The sequence below is a fragment of the Anguilla rostrata genome, chromosome 19, assembly GCF_018555375.3.
Source record: "Anguilla rostrata isolate EN2019 chromosome 19, ASM1855537v3, whole genome shotgun sequence".
In the NCBI taxonomy this organism is placed as follows: domain Eukaryota; kingdom Metazoa; phylum Chordata; class Actinopteri; order Anguilliformes; family Anguillidae; genus Anguilla; species Anguilla rostrata.
In genome coordinates this window covers 1,755,058-1,783,013 of record NC_057951.1, presented here as the reverse complement: position 1 = coordinate 1,783,013, position 27,956 = coordinate 1,755,058, and the positions used below count along the sequence as shown (strand labels likewise).

General features: G+C 42.5%; 2 protein-coding genes and 3 long non-coding RNA genes across 8 annotated transcripts in view; 2 read left to right on the top strand and 3 right to left on the bottom strand.

Annotated features, from left to right (window-relative positions):
* Window positions 1-403, top strand: part of LOC135245757 (uncharacterized) — a 46,403-nt gene extending 46,000 nt beyond the window's left edge. The window contains exons 2-3 of the long non-coding RNA XR_010327380.1: window positions 63-132; window positions 318-403. This is a non-coding gene — a long non-coding RNA (uncharacterized LOC135245757). The remainder of the gene's footprint in view (window positions 1-62; window positions 133-317) is intronic.
* Window positions 1-27,956, top strand: part of LOC135245748 (uncharacterized) — a 516,260-nt gene that overhangs the window by 117,564 nt on the left and 370,740 nt on the right. The gene's annotated exons all lie outside the window — the stretch shown is intronic.
* The window catches only part of LOC135245705 (uncharacterized), a 492,416-nt gene that overhangs the window by 296,067 nt on the left and 168,393 nt on the right, over window positions 1-27,956 (bottom strand). The window contains 2 exon segments of the mRNA XM_064318949.1: window positions 22,482-22,592; window positions 22,995-23,105. Coding sequence (XP_064175019.1) covers window positions 22,482-22,592; window positions 22,995-23,105 — 222 coding nt within the window.
* On the bottom strand, window positions 265-7,271 carry LOC135245759 (uncharacterized). The gene is made up of 2 exons (XR_010327382.1): window positions 360-7,271; window positions 265-326 (listed from the first exon to the last, which is right to left on the bottom strand). It is a non-coding gene; the product is annotated as an uncharacterized LOC135245759 (long non-coding RNA).
* The window catches only part of LOC135245707 (NACHT, LRR and PYD domains-containing protein 12-like), a 343,935-nt gene continuing 323,294 nt past the window's right edge, over window positions 7,316-27,956 (bottom strand). For all 4 annotated transcript variants that reach the window (XM_064318951.1, XM_064318954.1, XM_064318953.1 and 1 more), the window contains one exon: window positions 7,316-7,453. The gene's annotated coding sequence lies outside the window, so the exon portion shown is untranslated. The remainder of the gene's footprint in view (window positions 7,454-27,956) is intronic.

Genomic DNA, 27,956 nt, shown 5'->3' with positions numbered 1-27,956 from the left:
CATTTACGTTAGTAGGGCAGAGCGGGGCAAAACGTAACACAGATTTTATTTTTGTTGGTTAGGTGGTGCAGCTTGAGTGACGTATTTCAGGATAAACACTCAGAATGACCCTTGCTTTCTCTCCAACGAAAGGTAAGGAATTTAGATAAACATTTTGGGAGATATGGCCAAATAAAAGTTTGTTTTGGTGATATGTAAGCACATTGTTTTACCATAAGTATTTTTTGGGTGCTGTAATGTGTGTGCATATCAAAGATCCAAATGTATGTAATCGTAAACAGTCTTTTCGTGACTAACAGATTGCATATTTTTGATAGAGCAATCAGCTCCACCTGCAGGATTAAGACATGCACGCAGACTCACAGAGCAAGGGAACATAACAGGACTGAAAAGGGAAGACATTCAACGGGAACTGCAGAATAATGCTGGGATAACTTGAGAAGGGAAAAGAACAGGACCACATAGAAGAGTTTATGATAAACTTTACTTTGGAGCTTAAAGAACTGTGGCATACATACAGCACGGCTGCACTCAATCTCCTGAGCAAGCTACCTCACTACCTCACTGACGTCTTACATTGGTTGGTATATCCTGTTTCGAAAAGCCTAGGGCTCCACCTAGTGGATAACCTGATTACACTACAAATGTACAGTATCGTGATAAGTTTTCACCAGTTGGCAATAGGCTATGAAAAACATTTAAATGTAATCAATAGATAGATTAAAAACAGTGTTTGTATCCTAAAACATCAAACTATATTGAGTTACCTTACTTTGTGTGAACCTTTAAAGGTATTAAAACTTAGGTTAGCTCGCCATGTCAGTTTCTGAATGGCACGTCCCAGAAATTCCATTATGGTATTAAATCATAATTAGGATGTAGGTGTGAATGGTTTGTATTAAAAATGATTAATCTAGTTCTAGTTATATTTTCAGAATTGAGCCAAATAGGAAAACTGTTGTTTCCTATACAGGCAAGAGATAGCCAGAGGCTTGAGCCTGGCTGACCTAGCTGAAAATGCTAGTCCTCATTATGTGCTCTTTTGTGTGGATGCCTTGACAGTTTGTTCCAGGTAGCTGCATCACAGAGTTTGACCCTGTAGTGTTCAGCCATTTGGAGGAAGTGGCTCTTCGCCTGAATGTTTCACTCCATAATTCAGATTACGCCAGATCAATTGGATGCCCTGCTCACATACTGCCTGAGCAAGCACTGGAGAGTTATTTATTAGTTGGTCCGTCTGTTCATCATGTTGCAGCACAATTAATTAACAATGAATCCCTTGCATGTCCACTTCCCATGAGTTCTCAATAGGATGCATAGTAGAGTGATCTACACTAGATAATTTAAACTTAATCCAGTTATGCAAAGCAAGTTTTATCCATCTATGCTTCAGTGGTGTTTCTCCCATCTCATTAGTAATGCATTAATTGGTGTTGTTCTGAGTGTCACACAGAATATCCTCAAAGCTGTTGCCTGTTTAACATGTGATGCCAGGAAGGGAATTGGGGTGCTGTCCACCAGGGGGCAGCATCGGCCCTACAGACGGGAATAGCTGCAGCTGGGGTTCATTGCAATCACATTACCTGTGGCCCATTACCTAACCATGGGCTCTATAAAGCCGCGTTTCCACCGCAGGAACTATACCACGGAACTAGGAACCTTTTGAGGAACTCAGTGCGTTTCCATCGCAGGAACTAGGGTCTAAATTTAGTTCTGGGGGCTTTGTTTTACCCCCCAAAACGTTCCTGCTCGGGGGGTAGTACTTTCCGAAAGTACAGGAACCTTTTGGGTGGAGCTTGCAGCGCTGAACATTTCTGATTGGTCGAGTACTCGCAGCATTTGTGTTGTATTTATTTTCCGCCATTACCCGCCATGTTTGAAAATATGCAGCGGCAAACCAATTTATTTTCATAATAACTTCAAATCAAACTTGTATGTTATGCGGCGCAGTAGCCTAGTTTTGGTTATAGCCTGTCAACGTCTTGGAATTATAACGTGTGCTCTTCTGTTCTTTTCTTGCTTTAGTATTCGTTTTATAATATGCTAAGCATTCGTGCTGGGACAGCATATTACGTACCAAAACATTCAAACGGATTAATTCGGTTGCTGAATATTTTCTTCCGGATTTTCTTTGTTAGCCCGTTGTAATTGACTCAAAACGTTTGATACAGTTATGTGAGGTATAGTTCTGCATAATTAACATTGGTGATACAGTACAAGCAAACTGGAAATCACCTTCCGCACTTTTTATCCGGGTAAAATAACAGGTTAATTCTAGTAATCTTCCCTTTAGCTTTTTCAGACTGCCGTAATTTTACTCAATTTTACTGCCATTTTTCAATTCCACAAAAAGACCAGGAAGACTATGGACTAATTTATGGTGCATGGTTCGCATCTGGAGGGCACACTTCGCTGCTCGGCTAGCAGTAACTTCGAAGGAAAGCAAACGGTGGCTGTACCACTACTAATTTACATTTTCACGCAAGTCTGAGTTTTCGTTCTATTCTTGTCATTTTGCCATTAGCCTATATGGAATTGACGACGAGAAAGTAATCAAACAGCAAATTGTTTACAACGTGTGCATGTTTTCTGCTGTTGTTGCCAGTTATACATATAAATGTGAATGCATTCTGTCGGTTCGGATGTCAAGACATGAAAGCGAATGTTCGCATAAAAACATAATTAATGTGTTTGAGAGGATATATGAAAATCAATAAATACAAAAGTAACCATATATAGTCATTGTTGGTAACCCGTTGTATAAGTGGAATAAACCCCTCCGGGCTGTCCCGGTTATTAGAAAATAATGTAGGCTACTTTGGTGGTAGTATGGGGTTACGGAAGAAATCATATGACAGATGGGCCGACGACAACGTTGCTTTTTCATACGTCAGTGGGCTATTTTGCCTAATCTTCGCGGTACTTTAGACCCCGGTGGAAACGCAGACAACCATTGGCTGAAGGAACCTTTTAGTTCCTGGTAAAGTAGTTCCTGGGACTGAAAGTTCCGGGTAATTTTGGTGGAAACGCGGCTTAAGTGACCTAGCTTCCAGGCCTAGGGGAGGGTGTTTTTAGATGGTGTTTGGGAGCTGGGCTATGGACAGTATGGTGGGTTGGTGCCAGTTTTGTTTGGAGCAGCTAAAGGTGCATATAATAACCCTGTGCTCTATATAGCACAGTAGTGGATTCTCCTTGTGTTCCTGCTATATAATGACCCTGTGCTCTATATAGCAGTGAGGAGTCTCCTTGTGTTCCTGCTATATAATGACCCTGTGCTCTATATAGCAGTGAGGAGTCTCCTTGTGTTCCTGCTATATAATGACCCAGTGCTCTATTTAGCAGTAAGGAGTCTACTTGTGTTTCTGCTATATAATGACCCTGTGCAACCTCTACCCTCTGCCTAGCAAGATAAGTAAAGCCAACTGCTGTAGAATTTAAATGTTCTGAAATCCAGACTTTAGCTTTGGATTGGAACCACAGAAGAGTGACAAAACTAAGTGATGTAACATTGCACCTAAACAGCAGTTTGCATGTTGATCAGATTGACACTCTTCCCTAAGATGTACACACATACCCTATCGACCAATAGTTGATTTTACCAACAGTAATAATATCTGATTTTATGCTCAACATCTTCAGAAATGCCACAACCCTGTAGCACACACAGGTGTGTAATGTGAAGGAGTACAACTCATCTTCATCACAAGGTCAGCATGAGAAAGAGAGTGGGGTATAAGTTAGAGCTGCCGCGGTATTGATTTATTTCCTTACTACAAAAATTAGCGAAGCCATTCAAACCGTTGCGGTAACCGCCACAAAAAAATAATAATTTAAACCTCCAGCTACAATTTCGTTTTTTACTTTCAAGTACATTTCTGGAATGGCTGGTTCCGAGAAACAGGTTCTGCCCGGCAGTTCATACTGCTTGTCGAAGGACTGAAGCATAGCTCAGAATAATGGCTTTCCTTCAGCCCGGAAGGGCACCATCTCCACAACCAAATACTTTGTTACAGTTGTTGTAAGTGCTCGCCACTTGTTGCTGTCCCGGTTGTATTTAGTCACTCTGGCAAATGCCTCTGAGACTCCTAACTGACGTAGTGCCGAGCCGGTACCTCCCGAGGTAGATGGGGTGCCTTTCATTGCATCGTATAACGGACGGTGAGTGGTCCTAAGATGCGATGCTAGATTTGTCCTGTTTCCTCGCATGACGTTGATTTTCTTGCTGCAAATGCGGCACACTGCCTCATCCAAATTCTTTGGCTTTCCATGTTCATCGGGCTCAAAGCCAAAATGTTCCCAAACAGGAGAAGTAACGTTGGGTTTCGCTACAAGATCCATGTTTTTAGCCTAATTTGAAGCGAAAACTTTCCGTATCCAACAGTTGCAAAGCACGTTCTGGGTGACACGTTCTCCGATCAGAACGTTAACTGCGCAACTGTGAGTGGAAACTTTCGAACACATGGCGTGAAGAAAATAGGCTACACAATTATAATTATAATTATTTTTAAAATTGCATTGCATTTATTTCAGATCACAACTTTTACAAGTAAAAATTGGAACATAAACAATTGGCCTAAAATAAACGGGAAAAAAACAAAACCCAGCGGTGAAGCGGTGATCAGCTTGACTCTGCGGTGGACGTGACGTGATTGCGTTACCACGGTAATGCAGTAACCGCGGCAGCTCTAGTTTGCCGGCCACTGACCTGTGTTCAAAGCCTCTCTAACTACTCTGAGAACACTGTCCTCTAGCTGCGCTTCTCGCAGGTCTTCTCGGGTGAACTGTTCTAGCTGACCCAAATTGAGATGAGTTGCAAAATCATACAGCTCAGGACCACCTTCTGCTGGAACAGCTAGTTTGTCTGCCAAGTGCACATCACTGTGACTAGACTCCTGCACATGCACACAACCACAAATCGCCTTCACATCACCCTGTGAAAGGTTTCTCCACGTCTCAGTGTCCAGTTTCGGGAAAGCAAATCAGCCTCAACATTGACCTTCCCAGGGCGATATTTTACTTCAAAATCGTATGTGGCTAGGGCAGCAAGCCACCTATGCCCTGTAGCATTAAGTTTCCCTGTCGTCAACACGTGATTGCGTTTCCGCGGTAATGCAGTAACCGCGGTAGCTCTAGTGTAAGTATGGATTTCATTAGAGTGCAGAGCAGGTAGTGAATAATGGGGATGGATGAAGACTGCAATATATGACAGAAGTGAATCCAGAAGTCGGTGGAAACCTGGCAAATGAAACTCAATACAGCTCAATGTAAAGTTCTACATGTGGGAAATAAAAACATCAGGCTAGATTACTTTATGGGAGGAACGACATTGGAATGTGCTCAATTTTGGGAGTAATAGTTGATCAAAACCTTTCAGGTTCTAGGCACTGTGCTGTTGCAGTAAAGAAGCCAACAGGATGCTGGGATAGTAGTGAGTATAAATCAAGGCTCCAGAGTGCGACCATTTTGGGTGCACATGCGACCAAAAATCTGTCAAGTGCGACTAAACATTTTCATTGGTCGCACCGGTGCACCTGACATTTAGCAGGTCTGTCTCTCTGTGTGTGTGTAGCGTTATTTTTTTTCCCACCCGCATTCTGCGAAGACCCGCCCCTACTCTGCCTCTGATTGGCTCTGACCCTGATATTCTTCTTCGCTGAATGCGGGTGGGGAAAAAATAAGGCATGTGTGTATTAGTGATGTGCGGATCGCAGTTATATCCGCGGGCACCACGGTTAATCTGCGGATCGGGTGGGCCGAGTCATAAAAATTAACATTCTGATTAATAGCGGATGGGTTACGGGTGGGTGAAATAATACATCATTAATGAGGAAAATATTAATTACATTCTCTAAAAGGTGAACATATTTTAAGCTTCATTTTTCGTCAGGCGCGAATTAGCAGACTTGACTCTCGTTGCGCCAAGTGTGGCGTCCATTTGTCTTAAGCAGCAAAGGAGGCAAAAAAGATCAGAGAGAAAATTTAAAAAGGAGAATTAAAAAAAGGGCAGAAAAGTTCTGTGTGGGAGCGATTTAGTGAATGACGAGTCAAGTGCTGGGTATGTCATATGCAACAGCTGCGAAATAATGAGAAATAGCGGTAATGTGTGATCGGGTGCGGGTCTCTAAATCGGAGAAAATAATTTGTTCGGGTGGGTGGCGGGTGGATGATTTATGCGTACATGTGGATTCGGATGACGTCAGAGCCGATCCGCGCATCACTAGTGTGTGTGTGTGAAACCGCGCCCTGTACTCCTCCGGGAGCAGCGCACACTTTTATTTGAGTTATTTGAGTTTGATTTATTTATTTGAGTTTGTCAAGCACTTTAAACATCAGCACTTTTTAAGTTTATTTTTTAAACAATTGAGGTTATTGCCATTTCTTGTTTGTGCTGTGATTTAAATAAAGAGAAAACATTTATCTGCACCTTTATTCCTGTTTACAATCATTTACATAATGTGTTAAGAAATTACCAATGTGTATGGGAACTGACAAAAAAGGTAACACTTAAAATGTATTATTACGGTGCCAAAAGGCGCGGTGAAAAATTTTGGGTCTAACTAAATTATGTGCTGCTGCACCTAAATGAAAAAGTTAGGCGCACCAGTGCATCCAATGTAAAAAGTTAGTCTGGAGCCCTGTAAATCCAAGGAAGTTATACTTATTTTATACAATACCTTTGTCAGACCACACTTAGTGAACTGTGTGCAGTTCTGGGGACTGTACTACAAGAAAGATATAGAGGATCTGGAAAAGGTTGAAAGAAGGGAAACCAAACTGGTTCCTGGTATGAACGATAAAAGTTTTGAGGAAAGACTTCAGATGCTGTCTGAGTGTCTGTGGCTGTTGTGGTTCCTCTGAATTTGTGCCCTTATGTCTTGTAAAAATTATTCAAGCCTGCATCAACTTTTTTAACTTTTCAAATGGTCATTTACAGACAAGGTTAAGTATACATTTCGTCAAAAATTTAACCTGCAAGATGGTCTTTAATGTGACGAGAAGTGCTATATGAATTTAATGCATAACACGTGCCCACGCCCGCCAGCACCCCCCCCCCCCCTCCACCGGACAGCATCCAACAGCACCCCGTCCCCCCGTCCCTCCGTCGACCGCACTGGGTGACACCAATCCTAGTGATGAAACTGCGCCCAAGTTGCCCACCTATTATTTCTACCAGCCCACCCTACAGCAGGCTAAAACCGGCAGCCCTATATTTCACTGCACAGATCCATAATCACTAATTCTATTTAGTTAAGGTCACACAGTACACAGCACTACTCACCCCAGTGTCTGTAGTTTACAGTTTGGACTCATCAGTGCAGCACAGAGCAGCTTCACTCCTGAATCTCCCAGGCTATTGTAGCTGAGGTCCAGATCTCTCAGGGGTGAGTTTGATGACTGGAGAGCAGAGGCCACAATTTCACAGGACTTCTCTGTGAGGCCACAGCTGTTCAGTCTGCAAAAGAGAGTTGATATTGTATTTTTAAATAGTAAAATATCCTGTAAAATGTGATGTGCCATGTTACTGTAATCATGTTGAGTGATGAAGAGTGATATTCAGGATCTGCAGATATCCACCCCACGCTTTCTGCAGCTGTGCTTCCGCTGAACTTACTGTAAGAGGCCCTCTGTGTCAGTTCTGTTCTTTCCTAACACAGCTAGGTCTATTACAGGATCCAGAAGAAACCATGGGGAGATGACAGACCAGCAGGTTGAAGGAGCCATGTCTTTTCCCCTTTAATTGTAGCTTTCCCCATTGCATACTTGCACAATTAATAAGAGCTTTTCTCTTTCTTCCCTTGCATGTCCACTTCCCATGTGTCCTCAATAGGATGCTTAGCAGGGTGATCTACACTAGATCATTTAAACTTAATCCAGTTATGCAAAGCAAGTTTTACCCATCTATGCCTCAGTGGTATTTCTCCCATCTCATTAGTAATGCATTAATTGGTGTTGTTCTGAGTGCCCCACAGCATATCCTCAAAGCTCTTGCCTGTTTAACATGTGATGCCAGGAAGGGAATTGGGGTGCTGTCCACCAGGGGGCAGCATCGGCCCTACAGACGGTATAGCTGCAGCTGTGGTTCATTGCAATCACATCAGCTGTGGCCCATTACCTAACCATGGGCTCTATAAGAGGCCTAGCTTCCAGGCCAAGGGGAGGGTGCTTTTAGATGGTGTTTGGGAGCTGGGCTATGGACAGTATGGTGGGTTGGTGCCAGTTTTGTTTGGAGCAGCTAAAGGTGCATATAATAACCCTGTGCTCTATATAGCAGTGAGGAGTCTCCTTGTGTTCCTGCTATATAATGACCCTGTGCTCTATATAGCAGTGAGGAGTCTCCTTGTGTTCCTGCTATATAATGACCCTGTGCTCTATATAGCAGTGAGGAGTCTCCTTGTGTTCCTGCTATATAATGACCCTGTGCAACCTCTACCCTCTGCCTAGCAAGATAAGTAAAGCCAACTGCTGTTGAAGTACACAGCACTACTCACCCCAGTCTCTGTAGTTTACAGTTTGGACTCATCAGTCCAGCACAGAGCAGCTTCACTCCTGAATCTCCCAGGTTATTGCAGCTGAGGTCCAGATCTCTCAGGGGTGAGTTTGATGACTGAAGAGCAGAGGCCACAATTTCACAGGACATCTCTGTGAGGTCACAGCAGTTCAGTCTGCAAAGAAGAGTTTATATATTATTGTATGATTAAATAGCGCAATATCCTGTAAAATCTGATATGTGCAATGTAACAGTAATCACATTGAGTGATGAAGAGGATTGAGGATTTAAAGTTACTGATGCTCTGAGGAAAATAACTTTGCTACACTCTCCAACTGCAGCACTTTGGGCTTGAGAATTAGACATCCCTTTGGACAGAACTCTGACAGTTCTACAGATGAAATTCTTACCAAAATGGCCCCCTTTCTTCTGACATTTGGCAGATACAACCAAAAGTAAAGATGCAAGAAATAACACACATCTTTCAGGGTGGATAGTCAGTTAGGCTCTGCTTCTTTAAATGGTAATGGTAAATGGACTGCCTTTATATAGCGCTTTTATCCAAAGCGCTTTACAATTGATGCCTCTCATTCGCCAGAGCAGTTAGGAGTTAGAGGTTAGGTGTCTTGCTCAAGGACACTCGACACGTCCAGGGCGGGGTTTGAACCGGCAACCCTCCGACTGCCAGACAATCGGTCTTACCTCCTGAGCTATGTCGCTATGTCTTTACTTTTGCTGGTAACTGTGAGAAACTTCCCACAACATTGCAAGCCAATACACAGCAAAAGCCAGATTCACTTTAGAAACAGGAATGTAAAAAAGTGATCTGTTCACATGTAACCAGGTAGCGCAGTCTGTCTGTTTTGCTGAGGTTATATATAACCATGTAGTGCAGTCTGTCTGGTGTTACATATAACCAGGTAGTGAAACCAAAGCTATGTTAGAACTGTTAATGATGCCTTTGAGTTCCTTTTGTTGGAATAGTGATACATTTGATGGTGCTGTCCAAGGAGACACCATTTAGCTTTTTCCAGGCTTTAGGAAACTTCAGAACCTTGTACAGGCCAGACTTTAGCCTGAGATAAGCCACAGAATTACCTCAAATACAGGCACTTTAACAGTCCCCTGAGAAGACCTCACCCTGACACCCTGACACCCATTATACCCTACATTTCCTCTACTTTCCTATTTTCACTCTGTCTACAGGCACTATTTGATTCTGGGTCAGCCTACACCAGAATAAAGCAGAGACCAAGGTGGCACCACTGGCCTTGTAACATGGTGCATTTACTGCCTGACCTAATCTCACAATACAGTAACACAAACATTTCATTCATAACCACACTTGCCTCTCCCCAACCAAACCCAGCATTACATTAATCATAATGTTGAAAAAATATCTCATCTTCTTGAACAATACAAGAGGGTTACAGACTGAGCAGGCTCTCTCTGGTCATCTCTCATTCACAAATTATCTATGCATGGACTAGGGATAAAAGGGGGATTCTTCCCCCCTTTTGAAAAACATGGATTTTATTCAATCAACATTTGTCCTTAACTGACTGACATTTAAAAGGAGAGATTCTTTTGTCTACACAAACACAGTTCAAACTTCTTCACCAAACTGAGTTAGATAAGAATAAGTGTAACACTTGTGTTTACTTGTCCAAGTCAAAGTTAAGGACAAATGTTAGTTCAATAAAGACCATAGGGGTGTTTGTATGGCTAATCTGCAAAAAATCAGACCTTGTTATTCTACTAATACTGACCAAACTCAGCTAAAAACTCAGCTAAAAATTGGATTAATTAATATCAGATCACTAGCCCCTAAGGCAACTCTTGTAAATGAATTAATTACTGAACACCAAGTTGAAATCTTACATGTAACTGAAACTTGGCTTAAAACTGTATATTGCCTTAAATGAATCCACCCCTCCTGGCTACAGCTATACTCACGGTCCCCGTCTGACGGGTCGTGGCGGTGGTGTTGCTGCTGTATATAATTCTAATCTTTTTGCTACTTTGAAATCCGGCTTCAAATGTAACTTTTTTGAAGTGCTTGTTCTCAGTTTTGCACATCCAGACAAAAAAGCAGTCAGTTTTATCCTTGCAATTGTATACAGGCCACCAGGGCCATACAGTGGCTTTTTACTTGAGTTTGCTGATTTCCTTTCCAGCCTGGTTGTTAATTCAGATAAAGTAGTAATTGTAGGGGACTTCAATATTCACATGGATAGTGAAAGTGATCCTCTCAGATCAGCACTCTTGTCTATCACTGAATCTATTGGCTTCGATCAACATATACATCAGTCCACACATTCTCATAACCATACTCTTGATCTGGTCTTAACTTATGATACAGAAATAGCAAATATAGCAGTTATGCCTAAAAACCCTGTGCTATCAGACCATTATTTAATTACTTTCCAACTTTCACAAGTCTGTCATGTGTCACCAGATCCTTCATTCTACCTTATCTGTAAGCTTTCCTCCAGGACTGCAAATGCTTTTATTAATGAGCTCCCAGGCTCATTTGTGCACTGTGGGGATTTTCTTGGCTCCCACCCAAACACATACAAAAATGCAAGCATTAGCTCAATTGATCAGCTGACAGACAACATAAATTACGTACTTTCCAGAACCCTGGATACTATCGCACCTCTCAAGAGGAGGAAAGTCCGCTATAAGAAATTAGCACCCTGGTACAATGACCATACTCCTGCTCTCAAACAAGCTTCACGTCAACTTGAGCGCAAATGGTGTTCTACTAAATTGCAGGTATTCCTCCAGGACTGGAAAGACAGTCTACTAACTTATAAACATGCCCTCTCCACAGCACGTTCCTCATACTTCTCTACTTTAATTGATGAAAATAGAAACAATCCTAGGCACCTGTTTAACACTGTTGCCAGACTGACCAAGAATCAAGTTGATGAATTTCTTTGATGACAAAATTATAAAAATCAGGGGCAAGATTCAAAGTTCTCCTACCACCCCTCATATAGGGTCTGCCCTTCCATCCGCTCAACGCATGGATGCAGAATCTTCAGAAGAATCTTCAGAAAGACAGGCGGCCTATCTGAACTCTTTTGCTCCAATAGATCTCATGGAGTTTAATGCCATAGTTAATTCCTCAAAATCTTCTACTTGTCTTCTAGACCCTATCCCTAAGAAGCTTTTCAAGGAGCTATTACCAGTGATTGGAACACCAATGTTACATATTGTCAATGTGTCTTTAGCATCTGGACACATACCACAGACTCTTAAACTTGCAGCCATCAAACCCCTTCTTAAGAAGCCAAACTTGGATGTGAATGACCTGTCTAACTACAGGCTTATCTCAAACCTCCCTTTCTTTCTAAAATACTAGAAAAGGCCATTTCAAAACAACTTGGTTCTTTTTTTCACTCCAATCATATATTGGAAGTTTTTCAATCTGGTTTTAGACCCTCTCGCAGCACTGAAACAGCCCTGGTCAAAGTACTCAATGACCTACTCCTCGCTTCCGACCATGGCTGCATCTCTGTACCTGTGCTTTTAGACTGAAGTGCGGTATTTGACACAGTTGATCACCTCATCCCTCTGGATAGACTTGAAAATCTTGCAGGCCTCCTTGGACAGGCACTCTCTTGGATCAGGTTTGCTTTTCATCACTTGAGAAACATCTCAAAAATTCAGAAAATACTGTCCTTACATGATGCAGAAAAGCTAGTTCATGCTTTTGTTACTTCAAGATTAGATTACTGCGATGCTCTTTTGTCTGGATGTGCAAATTCCTATCTGAAGGGCTCCAGCTAATTCAAAATGCAGCAGCTCGTATTCTCACTAGAACAAGGAGATTCAAGCACATCAGCCCAGCGTTAGCATCGCTTCACTGGTTGCCAGTTAAATTCCAAATAGACTATAAGATACTACTTCTTACCTTTAAGGGCTTACATGGGCTTGTCCCTTTGTACTTAAATGATTTACTTCTTCCTTATATTCCCTCACGAACGCTCTGTTCGCAGGGTGCAGGCCTCCTTGTTATTACTAGAATATCTAAAAGTACCATAGGTGGTAGAGCCTTCTCCTATCGTGCTCCCCTCTTGTGGAACAAGTTGCCTGCCCATGTTCGGGGCACAGACACTATCACCTTATTTAAAGCTAGGCTCAAAACATATATTTTTAGTCTCTCTTATATTCGAGGGGCAGGATTGGGTGGTGGGCATAGCTACAGAGTCTCTGGCAGACTGAGTGGTTAGTGCTGTCACTGGATCATCATTGGTAGTGCTGTGTTAAGCTGAACTGGTCATGGTCTGGTGATGACTGTTTCAAGCCTGCCCTCATGGCTGTGTTGGCCCCTGCCTCTGTTTCCCTTAGCTATGTTGCCATAGCCTTATTCTGCTGGGGTTTTCCTTATCGCACGTGGGCACCTCTGTTTCCCTTGAATCTACCATTTGAACCCCTAACGTTTTTTTCTCGTTGTCCTCGGCTTGGGCACCTGCCCGGAGCTCTAGCCCAAGTTTGCTGAGCACCCCTGCCCAGCTCCAGCCCTAGACCAGCTAGACCAGCTGGGCACCCGCCTCCTGCCACTGTTGATTTTCCATAACAAACCGGTGCCTGCCCGGCAGATGGTTCCCCCGTCGCAGCTCAGGTTTCTTCCTGTTATCAGTCAGGGACTTTTTCCTTGCCACTGTTGCCCTAGGCTTACTCTTTGGGGGTCGGTTCTCTGTAAAGCTGCTTAGTGACAAAGCTCCTTTGTTAAAATACAAATGATAAAAAAAATTGAAATAAAGTGTTGGCCTGTAAAGCAAAAGTGAGCCTGTGATCTTGTTCCATTTGCCTTGCTTCTCAGCTGTGCCTTGGTCTTTTATGATCACAGTCTTGGATCTCTGGTCTTGATTCTTTAGCTGCTTATTTTACCACCCTGGGTCACAGTGGGACAGACAAGCTGTGGTTCTGCAGTCCCTTTCATTAATTTTTTTCACAATTATATTATTTATTTTCCATGTCTGTCTAATTTTGTGTAAAGGAAGTGTAGCTTGTATTTTTTTATTTGATGGGGAATATGTTCATCTTAATACTGTAACATACTATACCCTCTCTTCATTTAAATCTGCGAGTTGTATGTTTGGACCATTATTGATCCATCACATTGGTTTGCCTAACAAGGAATTCATGATGTATTTAATAACTGGTATCTTTAATGATAATATGTAAATTAAATCTAATAAAATACATTTTACATGTTGGATACATTTTTTACATTTGATGGTACTTCTGTATTCATTAAATGAGGGCACAATCTGTTAAAATAGCTTGACTCAAAAATCATAATTCTCACTTGCCTGACAATTTTATTGTATTCTATTTTCACTTTAACTATGAAGTGTTTATAAAAACATGCTGTCATTATCTACTTTAATTATTACACCATACTCACATGGCCTTCCTGCAGTGCCTGACTACTGGTACCAGCCTCTGATAACCTGCTGCTGATGTTTTGTAGGTCGTCAAGTCAAACTCATCCAGGATCTCCTCTGACATCAGTAACATAAAGGCCAGGGCTGAACATTGGTGTGGTTCCAGCTTTTCATTAGAGAGTTTTCCTGATCTCTGGAAATTCTTGATTTCCTCCACTAGAGAGTTGTCATTCAGTTCATTGAGACAGTGGAACAGATTTATGGTCCTCTCTGCTGAAGATTCTTTTTTGATCCTCTCCTTTATGTACAATACTGTTTCCTCAATGCTCTCTGATCTGCTTCCTGTCTGTGTCTGTGGATCTGGTACAGGTGATCTGCTTCCTGTCTGTGTCAGTATTCCTCCTAATAGAGTCTGAATGGAGTCCAGAGAGAGGCCTAGAAGGAATCTGAGGAAAAGGTCCAGGTGTCCATTCTTACTCTCTAAGGCCTGATCCACTGCAGTCCTGTGTAACTCAGACAGCTGCACTCTGTCACTGCGAGGTTTTGATTCTTCTGCTCTGAGTACATTTCTGTTCTCATTCACACATGAATGAAACACAAACAAGGCAGCCAGATACTCCTGAATGCTCAGATGCACAAAGCAGTAGACCTTCTCCTCACCCAACCCACACTCCTCTTTAAAGATCTCTGTGCACACCCCAGAGTACACTGAAGCTTCACTGACATCAATGCCCATCTCTCTCAGGTCCTCTTCATAGAATATCAGATTGCCCTTTAACAGCTGTAGTAAAGCCAGTTTCAGGATGATTTCTGTATTTGATGCTGACATTTTCTTTAGGGTTGTCTCATTGGTGCCATGATACTTCTCATTCTTCACATTAGTCTGAATGAGCAGGAAGTGTGTGTACATTTCAGTCAGAGTTTTGGGCAGGTCTCCACTCACTTTATCCAACATTGTCTCCAGAACAGTAGCAGAAATCCAGCAGAAGACTGGTATGTGACACATGATGTAGAGACTCCTGGATGACTTTATGTGTGAGATAATTTTGCTGGCCTTGTTCCGATCTCTGATTTTCTTCCTGAAGTACTCCTCCTTCTGTGGGTCATTGAATCCTCGTACCTCTGTCACCCGGTGGACGCACTCAGGAGGGATCTGATTGGCTGCTGCTGGTCGGGAGGTGATCCAGAGGAGGGCAGAGGGAAGCAGATTCCCCTTAATGAGGTTGGTCAGCAGCACATCCAATGATGATGACTCTGTTATATCACAGCAAATCTCATTGCTTTGGAAATCTAGAGGAAGTCGACACTCATCCAGACCATCAAAGATGAACACAACTTTGACTTCATCATCTTCAAAACTTTTGATCTCTTTCAGTTGTGGAAAGTATTGCTGCAGAAGTTCCATGAGACTAAATTCTCTCTTCTTTTTCAGATTCAGATCTCGGAAAGGAAGACTGAAGATGAAATCAATGTCCTGATTGGCTTTTCCATCTGCCCAGTCCAGAATGAACTTCTGCACAGAGACTGTTTTCCCAATGCCAGCGATGCCCTTTGTAAGCACAGTTCTGATTGGTTTCTCTTGTCCAGGTGAAGGCTTAAATATGTCATTGCAGATGATTGCAGTCTCATGTGTGGTTTGTCTCTTCGATGCTCTCTCAATCTGTCTGATCTCATGTTCATCATTGACCCCCCTACTTCCCCCCTCTGTGATGTAGAGCTCTGTATAGATCTCATTGAGGAGGGTCTGGTGGCCCTGCTTTGCTAAACCTTCAAATATGCATTCAAACCTCTTCTTCAGATGAGTTTTCAGTGCCTGCTGGGCTCTTTCTTTGAATTCATCTGAGGAGAGGAAATATGAGAACCAATGTTTAAAATAACAGAAATAGACAAAAAATACTTATGCAGTTTTCACAATGTTTTACACAGCTCTGAGAGTGTTGCACATTAAGTTGTAGCTATACCTATGTAGTTAAATTGTAACTAATTTGGTAACAAGAGGTTATTACTGATTAATGCCAATGTAGGAAACATGGAACAGTTAACAATATTTTTGACTACACATGCGAAACAAGGCCAGCCCTGTTACATCTCTTCTGTTAATATGAAATAATTCTGTATCATGAGGACACATTGTGAAATTAACAGGCAAGGTTTACTTGTTATGTATCATGAAGATATGCCCTATATGCTATAACTGCACCTTCAAGTAAAGTGTTGCCCATACCTCTAGTAGTGTTTCACACTTCTCACAAACTGTTGTACACACAACAATGAAAACATAAAAAGGATTCATTTCCATTTCAACATTCCAATTTCTTATTCATAGTATGATGTGTCTTTATGGTAAATATGGTCTTCATGGGTCGTGCAGTAATTTAATTATCTTATAATTATTATGATCGGTGCTCTTTAATCCAGGATAAAACCTCAGGGCAGTCAGTCTGATGGGACAGTGGTTTAGTAACTGGCTTTTGATTCCAAGGCTCCTGGTTTTAAAGTCTTTCGGAAACATTTAATCTCATGTGCATTTGATTGCCCCCATTATTACTGCTGGATGCTATATTTGAATTGAAATGCCTTCCTGTACATGTTGTGTGTGATGGTTTTTATATGCAAGACTGTTGATGTAAAACACTATTATCAAAGTGTGAATACTATAAATCAGTACTCTGTTATTTTGTACTCTGTTACATTTGTTTGCTAAACTCATTTCAGCATTCTAATGGCCACAGTAGCAATGAGAGAAAATTCTTACTGTGCTGCTCATCTCTCTCCAGTGGGTCAGTGACATCCTTCTTCTTCATGTTCCTCAGGATATGGAGTGTGATCTTCAGAGACCCCTCAATGCCACAGGTCTCCAGCATCTTCTCAACTATGTACAGGGCCTCAGGATCCTCCTGCCCTCTCTCAGTGCATTCTGGGTAATCAGCAATTTGATGACTCTTGAACACTTCCTTGATCTTCATAAGCTTATCCAGTACAGAAGGATCTTCAGGAAGACTATGTAAGCATTCTGGGCAAACCTGACTCAGATGGCTCTGAAACAGTTTCAACTTTTCAGTCTTCTTCAGCTTCATCAGAGTGCGCAGGAGAGACTGAAATAAACACAGTTAGAGGTGTGCTGTCTCAGTGTGAAATAAACACATGAAGAGGTATGCTGTATCAGTGTGAAATAAACACATGAAGAGGTGTGCTGTATCAAAGTGAAATAAACACATGAAGAGGTGTGCTGTATCAGTGTGAAATAAACACATGAAGAGGTGTGCTGTCTCAGTGTGAAATAAACACATGAAGAGGTGTGCTGTCTCAGTGTGAAAAACACATGAATAGTTATGCTGTATCAGTGTGAAATAAACACATGAAGAGGTGTGCTGTCTCAGTGTGAAATAAACACATGAAGTGGGTTGCTGTATCAGAGCAATGGAAACAAAGCCTTGCTTTATTATGGGTGGCAGTGTAGTATAATGGGTAAGGAGCTGGTCTCGTCAGAGGTTTGAATCCCAGGTAGGACACTGCTGTTGTACCCTTGAGCAAGGTACTTAATCTGCATTGCTTCAGTTCATATCCAGCTGTATAAAAGGAAGCAATGTAAATGCTGTGTAAAAAGTTGTGTAAGTCGCTCTGCATAAGAGTGACTGCTAAATGCCTGCAATGTCTCATGTTTTCTCTTGTAGGAAGGCCAGAACAGGAAAAGATACTTTAGAACACAACATGCAGCAAGTCTAAAGCCTATATTCGACATGCAGCTTTTGCTCCTGATTTATGTTTTTTAAGGACACTACTTGTGATGAATCACGAATGTCCTTGGAATAATTTAGTTGTTGAGTTGAATTAAGTTTCTCAGTGCAATACATTTTTTAATGCTAACTACACAAACTGAGTGCTGAGTGTCCATTCTACCTGCCCCAGGAGTTTTCCGCAGTGATCACTAGGGCCGTTTACATTCCACCACAAGCAGACACAACGAGGCTTTGTCGGTGTTACGTGATGTGCTAACAGCGAACTACAGACCAAGCATCCAGACGCTGCCCTCATGACGGAGTACAAGGCGGCGTCCTACAGGCTGAAGCAAGCAATCAAGGATGCGAAGCATCACTACAAGGACAGAGTGGAGTTCCAGCAGCGAGACACCCGATGCGTGTGACAAGGACTACGGGACATTACAGACCATAAGGGCAGGCGCCCCCCTATGGTGAGAGCTGACATTACTCTGGCAGACGAGCTGAACTCTTTTTATGCGGGTTTCAAGGCTAACAATGCTAACAGTAGCCCGGTGGCTAGCACAGTTAGCGTGTATAACACAAGTTCCCCCCCTGGAGCTGCAAGCTCACTTGTCGTGTCAGAGCACTATGTGAAGGGAGCCTGGAAACGGGTGGACACCAGGAAAGCAGCAGGGCCAGACGGAATCTTCGGACGAGTCCTCAAGACCTGCGCTGATCTCCTGGCTCCTGTGTTCATCACCATAATCAACTTCTCCCTGGCCCAGTCCGTGGTCCCCACATGCCTCAAGAGGTCCACCATTGTCCCTGTACCCAAGAACGCTTCCCCAGCCTGCCTGAATGACTACCGCCCGGTGCTTTGAGAGGCTAGTCAAGGACTACATCTGCTCCTCTCTTCCCAGCACCTTGGACCCTCTGCAGTTTGCTTACCGCCCCAACAGATCGACGGATGATGCGGTCTGTCAGGTTCTGCATGCCACTCTCTCTCACCCCGACAACAGAGGGGGGGCTATGTAAGATTGCCGTTCATTGATTTCAGCTCAGCTTTCAATACCATAGTCCCCTACAGACCGGCTGCTAAACTGACTGACCTGGGACTGAACACCTCCGTTTGTGCCTGGATACTGGATTTCCTGACCGCCAGACCCCAGGTGGTTAGAGTGGGTAAGCACACCTCAAACCCCCTCACCCTCAGCACTAGAGCCCCCCAGGGGTGTGTGTTGAGCCCTCTGCTGTACTCCCTGTACACACATGACTGTGTGGCCCGGTTTGAGTCCAACGCCATCGTCAAGTTTGCTGACGACACAGTGGTGGTAGGCCCGATCACCAACGATGACAAGAAGGCCTATCTCCAGGAGGTGGCAGACCTGTCACTGTGGTGCCAGAACAACCGTCTCTTCCTGAACATCAGCAAAACGAAGGAGTTGGTGGTGGACTTCTGTAAGAAGAAACGGCTGAGGACCGTCACCCCTCTACAGATCAATGGGTCACCGGTAGAGAGGGTGAGAAATTTCAAGTATCTCGGTGTCCACATCACAGAGGACCTGACATGGACACTGCACACCGACACTGTGGTGAGAAAGGCAAGGCAGCGCCTGGATCACCTCAGACAGCTGAGGAAGTTCAGAGTCTCCAAGAAGATCCTGAAAACCTTCTACTCTGCAACCACTGAGAGAATCCTGCTGGGGAACATCACCGTCTGGTACGGGAACTGCTCCTCTCTGGACCGGAGAGCCCTGCAGAGGGTGGTGCGGTCAGCTGAGCGTACCATGGGGACCACACTCCCCACTCTGCAGGACCTGTACCCCAGGAGGTGCTTAAGCAGAGCAAAGAGGATTATGAAGGACTCTTTCCATCCAAACAACGGACTGTTTAAGCTGCTGCGGTCAGGCAAACGCCTATGCAGCCACAGGACCAGCACTGAGATTCTTAGGAGGAGCTTCTTCCCTCAGGACATCAGTGCTTTTAACTGCACTGCCAGGACAACTGTCCTGGAATAGTATTTTCACCTCAAGCACATAGCACCTTTACCTCAATGTACACTGCAGCACCTTACCGTCCCACGGTTTACTTTGTATTTTTCATTTTTCTTTCTTGTACTTATTGTATGATATATCATAGGTTGCACTACTTCCTATGACTTATTTCAGGAATTACTTTTTAAAAATTTATTTGTATTGCTCTTTTTTTTAAATAACTGCTCCTTATGTTCTTCTCTTTTAATTTGTATTCATGTTATATTATGTTATTATTTTTGTTTTATTTTTCTGTATATTGTTATTATTGAAGCGTTGTGTTGCAGTCTACAAGGAGTTTGTCTCACCAGCATATCACTGTATGTACATGTATATGCATGTGACAAATAAAGCCTTTGAACTTTGAACTTTAAAACATTCTGTTTGGAGATTTCCACTGTCATCATTTTTGGATCCTAAAAAAGAATCCAGTCGTTCTGTGAGCCAAAGAGGGCCAGAGCACATTTTATAAAGGGTAATTAACCTTATTACATAATCAATCTGATCATCTGAAAGTCAAATCAACTTCAAATATTGAAATAGAAAAAGTATGTATCATACCTGTTTTGAGGGGGAAAGTTTCTCTGAACTCTCCTCGTCTAAACGACGTAAAAACAGTGAGCAGGGAATCCTGTGAATAAATCATGAGCCACAACACAGTTAAACTTGTTTACTATAGTTCTAACTCACAGCACAAGGAGACAGAGCTTCCAGTTAAACTCACCCTCTTACTGCAGTTCTAACTCACAGCACAAGGAGACAGAGCTTCCAGTTAAACTCATCCTCTTACTGCAGCTCTAACTCACAGCACATGGAGACAGAGCTTCCAGTTAAACTCATCCTCTTACTGCAGCTCTAACTCACAGCACATGGAGACAGAGCTTCCAGTTAAACTCATCTTCTTAGTGAAGCTCTCTAACTCACAGCACATCCGAATGTGATATAAAACACATCATGACACTTTAAAATGATTTAATGCACCCATGTTGACCTGAATGTCCTATCATGTACCCCACTACACCTGAAAGTTGGCCTCTAAATTTAAAGTGACAATCTCGAAGATTTCAGTTTCGTTCTCTATGGCGGTGCCAATGGCGAGAAGCGGTAACTGCAGGTGTGTTTTTGGACCTCACTTCCCATAGATCCAACCGGATCCAACCAGTGTCGCCTGTGTGACGTCAGTCAGTTGGCACGCCAACTATAACAATTACTATTTACTGAATAAAAAACGGTTGTTATAAAAGTAACGTTATGTACATACTCATTCGTTGTCTAACATTAGGCTAACTCAAGATGTCTTTACACTGCCGAGCCGGGTTAAAATGCCGTAGCAAACCTGGGGTAGAATTAGTGATGATCAATTTCTGCAAACGTTCTTTATCCACCTTTTGCCCGGTATGAACATCTTTACACTGCAGAGAAGAATTTGCGGGATTCGCTGTGGCTCGTGCAATTATGTATCTCGTGCACAATAAGCAGTCTTTTTCGTGAAAGATTGTTGTGTGGTATTTTTGAAACAACTGCCTTGCAAAATGTTACCCCTGGTGTTTCTGGTTTTGCTAGCTAAACTGTTTGAGAATAAAGCTGAGCTGGGTGTTAAATTAGCAATCAGAACAAGAAGAATAAAACAAAAACAAAGGAGATTTCATCAAAAAGGGCATAAAGGCTGAAGGAACATATGAGGAAGCGTAATAAAATAACAACAATGCTAATCCATACTGTCGTATTCTTTAATTTAGTTTTCTCCTGCATGAAGTCTTCAGAAATCAGACCCGGCTCTGCTCCACATACTCCGGCTTTATTCCGATCATTATAATATATTGATGAACTCGATGGCAATGTAAATAACGGTAACGTAAAGGCCAGTTCAGATCAATGATTCGCAACGAGGCGAAACGGTTTTAGAATGTTGCAGAGAAAATTGCAGCGGTGTGAACTGGCCAGTAGCAGAGCCGTTGCCTGCCATGAGGTTTTAAAAGACCGTCCTTGTCAAATCGCCAAGTGCAGTTTTAGAACGTTTACAATCAGACGTCTTGGAATTTTGCAAGTTGCGCCCAGTCTCGTTGTGAATCATTGATCAGAACTGGCCTTTCAGTTAGCTACACTGCAACGTTGCAACAAGGTAGCATTGCATTCGAGAGACGGTTGGCGAGGTCGGTACCGGTCGGTAGCATTGGCTAGCATTTTTTTCTAATTGTTAGCTGACATTAGATTGTGTTAATTAGATTAGCTAGCTAGCTAGCTAACGCAACGTTACCTGATATGAGAGATGGATACTGTGCGCAACGTTGTCTAAACTAATGTTGTCTTTCTTGACATGGTCCGGTAGCTAGCGTTAGCTGTGCAAATAGCTATGTAATTTAGTAAAGTTACATTGTCATTAAATGTAATACGAAATCTACATCAACAAATAATGATCTCTCATGTTACACAAAAACTTTTTAGGGTTCCATAACTCCCCCAACCCCCCCCCTTTCTCTGTTATTGTAACGCATGCAGACACCGGAAAAAACAGTACGCCGCTCACACACAAGTGAGTTGAAGAGCGAGCCTGATGTGTTAGTTCCGCCTACCCTCTCTGGCGGACCAACCACTGATGGGTGATGAAAAACGCGTCACTAACTGTGCGCCGCATGTGGTTTTTTCCCAGGAATGTCGCCACAGACACCAAGTTTTTTAATCATGAATTATGATAATAATAATAGTATAAATTAATATAAAAATAGGCTCGATCACCATCGTGTTACCTAATGCAGCGATAGATAGTGACTTAAGAGATTTATTTTAATGAAAATCTTCGAGATTATTATGTTAAGTTAAATTCAGCTGTAGTGTCAATATGAACTTGTTTCATTACCTTTGATCACCTGTGAACTGTCCTCTGAAGTTGCTTGGACGATCCATTGAATGATCACTCTTCATAGACAGACAGCTGGGTACAGGTGACCCTGTCCTCTCTACCTGAACCCTGTGAACAAACATGGAGACAGAGCTTCCAGTTAAACTCATCCTCTTACTGCAGCTCTAACACACAGCACATGGAGACAGAGCTTCCAGTTAAACTCATCCTCTTACTGCAGCTCTCACTCACAGGACATGGAGAGAGAGCTTCCAGTTAAACTCATCCTGTTACTGCAGCTCTAACTCACAGCACATGGAGGCACAGCTTCCAGTTAAACTCATCCTCTTACTGCAGCTCTAACTCACAGCACATCCGAATGTGATATAAAACACGTCATGACACTTTAAAATGATCTAATACACCCATGTTGACCTGAACGTGCTATCATGCACCCCACTACACCTGAAAGTTGCCAATGAAATTTAAGTTCAATTCAACCGTAGTGTCAATATGAACTTGTTTCATTACCTTTGATCACCTGTGAACTGTCCTCTGAGGTAGATTGGACGATCCATTGAATGATCACTCTTCATAGACAGACAGCTGGGTACAGGTGACCCTGCCCTCTCTACCTGAACCCTGTGAACAAACATGGAAACAGAGCTTCCAGTTAAACTCACTCTCCTACTGCAGCTCTAACACACAGCACATGGAGACAGAGCTTCCAGTTAATCACCCTTTTGGCTTATCCACTGAGGAGTTCATAACTCATCCTTACTGCGCTCTAACTCACAGCACATCCGAATGGATAGAAACACGTCCATTTAAATTCATCCTGTGACCTAGCTACTGCACCCACTACACAGGCCAATGGCAGGCATAGATTTGTTCAATTCTTAATTGAACTCCGGGCTTGACTCATGCAGCTCACTCCATAGCAACAGTTTGGAGGGCAAATGAGCTTCCAGTTAAATTCACCCTCTTACTGCAGCTCTAACTCACAGCACATGGAGACAGAGCTTCCAGTTAAACTCATCCTCTTACTGCAGCTCTAACTCACAGCACATGGAGACAGAGCTTCCAGTTAAACTCATCCTCTTCCTGCAGCTCTAACTCACAGCACATCCGAATGTGATATAAAACACGTCATGACACTTTAAAATGATCTAATACACCCATGTTGACCTGAACGTGCTATCATGCACCCCACTACACCTGAAAGTTGCCAATGAAATTTAAGTTCAATTCAACCGTAGTGTCAATATGAACTTGTTTCATTACCTTTGATCACCTGTGAACTGTCCTCTGAAGTTGCTTGGACGATCCATTGAATGATCACTCTTCATAGACAGACAGCTGGGTACAGGTGACCCTGTCCTCTCTACCTGAACCCTGTGAACAAACATGGAGACAGAGCTTCCAGTTAAACTCATCCTCTTACTGCAGCTCTAACTCACAGCACATGGAGACAGAGCTTCCAGTTAAACTCATCCTCTTACTGCAGCTGTAACTCACAGCACATGGAGACAGAGCTTCCAGTTAAACTCATCCTCTTCCTGCAGCTCTAACTCACAGCACATCCGAATGTGATATAAAACACATCATGACACTTTAAAATGATCTAATACACCCATGTTGACCTGAATGTGCTATCATGCACCCCACTACACCTGAAAGTTGCCAATGAAATTTAAGTTCAATTCAACCGTAGTGTCAATATGAACTTGTTTCATTACCTTTGATCACCTGTGAACTGTCCTCTGAAGTTGCTTGGACGATCCATTGAATGATCACTCTTCATAAACAGACAGCTGGGTACAGGTGACCCTGTCCTCTCTACCCGAACCCTGTGAACAAACATGGAAACAGAGCTTCCAGTTAACACATCCTCTTACTGCAGCTCTAACTCACAGCACATGGAGACAGAGCTTCCAGTTAAACTCATCTTCTTACTGCAGCTCTAACTCACAGCACATGGAGACAGAGCTTCCAGTTAAACTCATCCTCTTACTGCATCTCTAACTCACAGCAACCATGGAAAACAGACCTCTTCCAGTTAAACCCCATCCTGTTATTAAGTTCATCACGTGTGCAATGAGTTATACTTATCACTGGAACTTCCTTGATGTTGGACGATCCAGAGCCTTATAACGCAGGGGACAGTGACCTGTCCTCTCACCAACCCTGTGACAACATGGAAACAGCTTCAGTTAAACATCTTACGCAGCTCTAACTCACGCACATGGAGACAGAGTCAGTTAAACTCATCTCTACGCGTAATCAGCACATAAGAGCTTCCAGTTAAACTCATCCTCTTACTGCAGCTCTACACAGCCATGGAGCGACTTCTTAACCACCTAGCAGTACTACACGGCATCGTAACTCATTCACTGCCTACTCACGCATATCAGAGCTTCAGTACTCACTTCTGCAGCTCTTACTACCACTTACTCTCTGATCATGCAGGTACCTCGTTCTCGCAGGGCCGTGGGTTCCATCATTAGTCTCGGTCTCCTCTGAGGAACTCATTTTTGAAACAGCGCCCCCTGTCTCAGGACACCTGAACACACCAGATCAGATTCACCAGTGGGTACTGACCCAAATTGGCAGACCTGTAAATACACACAAGAAGAACAGACATAATAATACACACAGACACACACATACATCAAATCTCATAGAGCAGACAGGGACAAATCTGGAATTTAACTGAGCCATAAACTTGTACAGTAATACAATTCCCTCCAAAATATTCTGCACCATGATAACAATTACTAAGACGGTTCAATATAAGGAGTACCAGTGCTGAGGTATATTTTCATTGTCCAACATACAGAATATATTTAATTATATAATGGAAACTACCAAAATGACACATTTCTCAGATGATACAACAATTTTACAAAAATTGTGCGTCACAATTATTGGCACCCCTGTATTTGGTACTGTGTGCACCCTCCCCTCGCAGGGATAATGGCACTGAGTCTTTTTACATAACGTGTTATAAGACCAGAGAACACACTGGGAGGGATCTTAGACTCTTTCTCCACCCACAATCTTTCCAGATCCTGATGCCTTTGTTGATTCATGCTTATGGGCTGTGCTGTTCAATTGATTTACAGGTTTTCAGGGAGTTTCAGCAGTCTTTAGACTGTTGTAGCCATTGCACAATGATGCTTCTGCATCATTAACCTTTTTATTTGTGGATTTTAACGTGAATTTGGGGTCACTGTCTTGCTGAAAGATCCACTAGTTTCAGTCTGCTGGCAGAGGTAGTCAGGTTTAGGGCTAAATTGTCCTGGTACTTGGGTAGAGTTCACGATGCTGCTTTCCTTAACAAGGGCCCCAGGACCAGTGTGAGCAAAGTAGCCCCATAACATTAAAGATCCACCACCGTATTTTTCTTTTCAGTATATGCATCCTTAAATCCATCCCACATCATATTCCTGGACATGGTTGTGAGGGGGGCTGGAGCCTCTCCCAGCATGCATTGGGCAAGAGGTAGGAAAAAACCCTGAACAGGTCACCAGTCCATCACAGGGCACACACACCATGCCCTTATACACTCATACATTCAAGCAATTTAGTGTCTCCAATTAGCTTAACCTGCATGTCTTTGGACCGTGGGAGGAAACCCATGCAGACATGGGATGAGAATATGCAAACTCCACACACACCACCATGCTGTGCTCCAGCAGTTTTAAACTTCTTAATTATTGCCCTCACAGTAGTAATTAGCATCTTCAGTTTATTTTTTGATCCATTGCCTGATTTTCAAAGGTTAGCATCCATTTTCATTTCGTTCATCAGTTCTTTGTCTTTCTCTGTGGCGAAGATGAAAAATGGGTTTCACAAGCAGGTTCTGTTTAATCCTCCAGTGAAACAGGAAGCCATGGAAGGCCACAAGAGTTTCTCTTAATATTGGTGTAGATTGAGTTTGATTTTATTTTATTTATAAGAATCTTTAGGGGTTCAAAATATTTTTATATATTTTTGGGAAATAACAACCCTACCTGAATCCAATCGTCATACTAGAGGGCGCCAGTTCCCCCCAATGCTAATTAAGGTATTGTGCCACAAACATTTAATAGCCTGACCAGATTCACATTACAGGTACCTGTAACTGATTTATGACTAGTCAAAGAGCTAATTTAAGATGTAACTGCATTTTCACTCATCAAAAAAGCTTTCAATATCTCGAATTACATTTTGCTAGTAAGATTGAAGTTTCTTTCGCCATTCAGTTGTATGGGACCTCCAATTAAAAGATACCTACAATTCAGTTTTGACTATCCAAAACGTGAACTCCAGATACTGTATCGCCATTTCAATTATGACTAGTCATAACTCAAATTAGAGATCTCCACATTAGCTCTGACTTAGTCATAAATTCAGTTCATTCCTCCGGATTTAAGATATGTCAGGTACCGGGGGACCAGGACCCAAACACAGAGTGGGGAAAAACACCAGGCAAATGGCAAATACAATCAAAGACTTTACTCTCATACAGGTAACAGAAAACAGGGAACAAAAACAAGGCCAGACAGGGCACTTTCAAAAACAAAAACAGCTGAATTTTCAAAAAAAAAAAAAACAGAACTCAGGCAGGGCAGAACTCACAGACAGAAACGCGGGCAGAAACACGGGCACCGCGGTTGTCTTTTCCTAAGTTTTTTTAAAATTCTCCTTAACATCTTTCCTTAACCTCATGACGTTTTCCATCGAGGTCAAGGAACAGTGGTTAGGAAAAGACATAGGACAAAATTTTTGTGCTTAGGAAGGTTCCTAACTAAGTGAAATAACCCGGAAGTATCTAAGTGGCAGCCATGATAAGAGCTGTTCGAATTCTATAAATGCTAAGGAAAGGTGCTTCAATGCTTCCTATCTTATCTCCTTTAGCATAGGGCACACTGGACCGTCCTTTACGAAAGAAAAGGAGATAATGCCGCCCCACAATTCCTCACGGCAGCAACATTTAAAGTGAAGCACAATTCAGCCGTTCACGAAAACAAACGATCAACATGACTGAGTTGTGCGGTGGTTCTTAAGCTATTATATGCATAGGCTTATAATCAGATCATAATCAGCATATTAACCATAACACAGAAGTCTGTCTTTCAAGAAAAAGGGATAGGAGACGTTTTTAGCTAGATTGTTTTTAATTCCACATGTTTGAAACATGAATGATGATATGTACAGTAGCAAATTTGTAGGCCTAACATGGTATGCCTATCTTGCATTAAATTTAATGAATTATTTTCATACAATCAAATTAATTGGTATTCATGTCGATAAATATGAGTGGACAGGAGGATGAGCGTGAGCAACCATTCTCAATGTGACAACCATTTCGTTTCACTTGACTGGTAGCCTATATTCCTTTTTTAATTCAATTCCAACCCTGGTAATGAAGTAATATTTTTCACCGGGTTGTCCACGTTTATATAGCCTGCATGAAACATCACTGTAAGAATGCACGGGGCAGTAGTA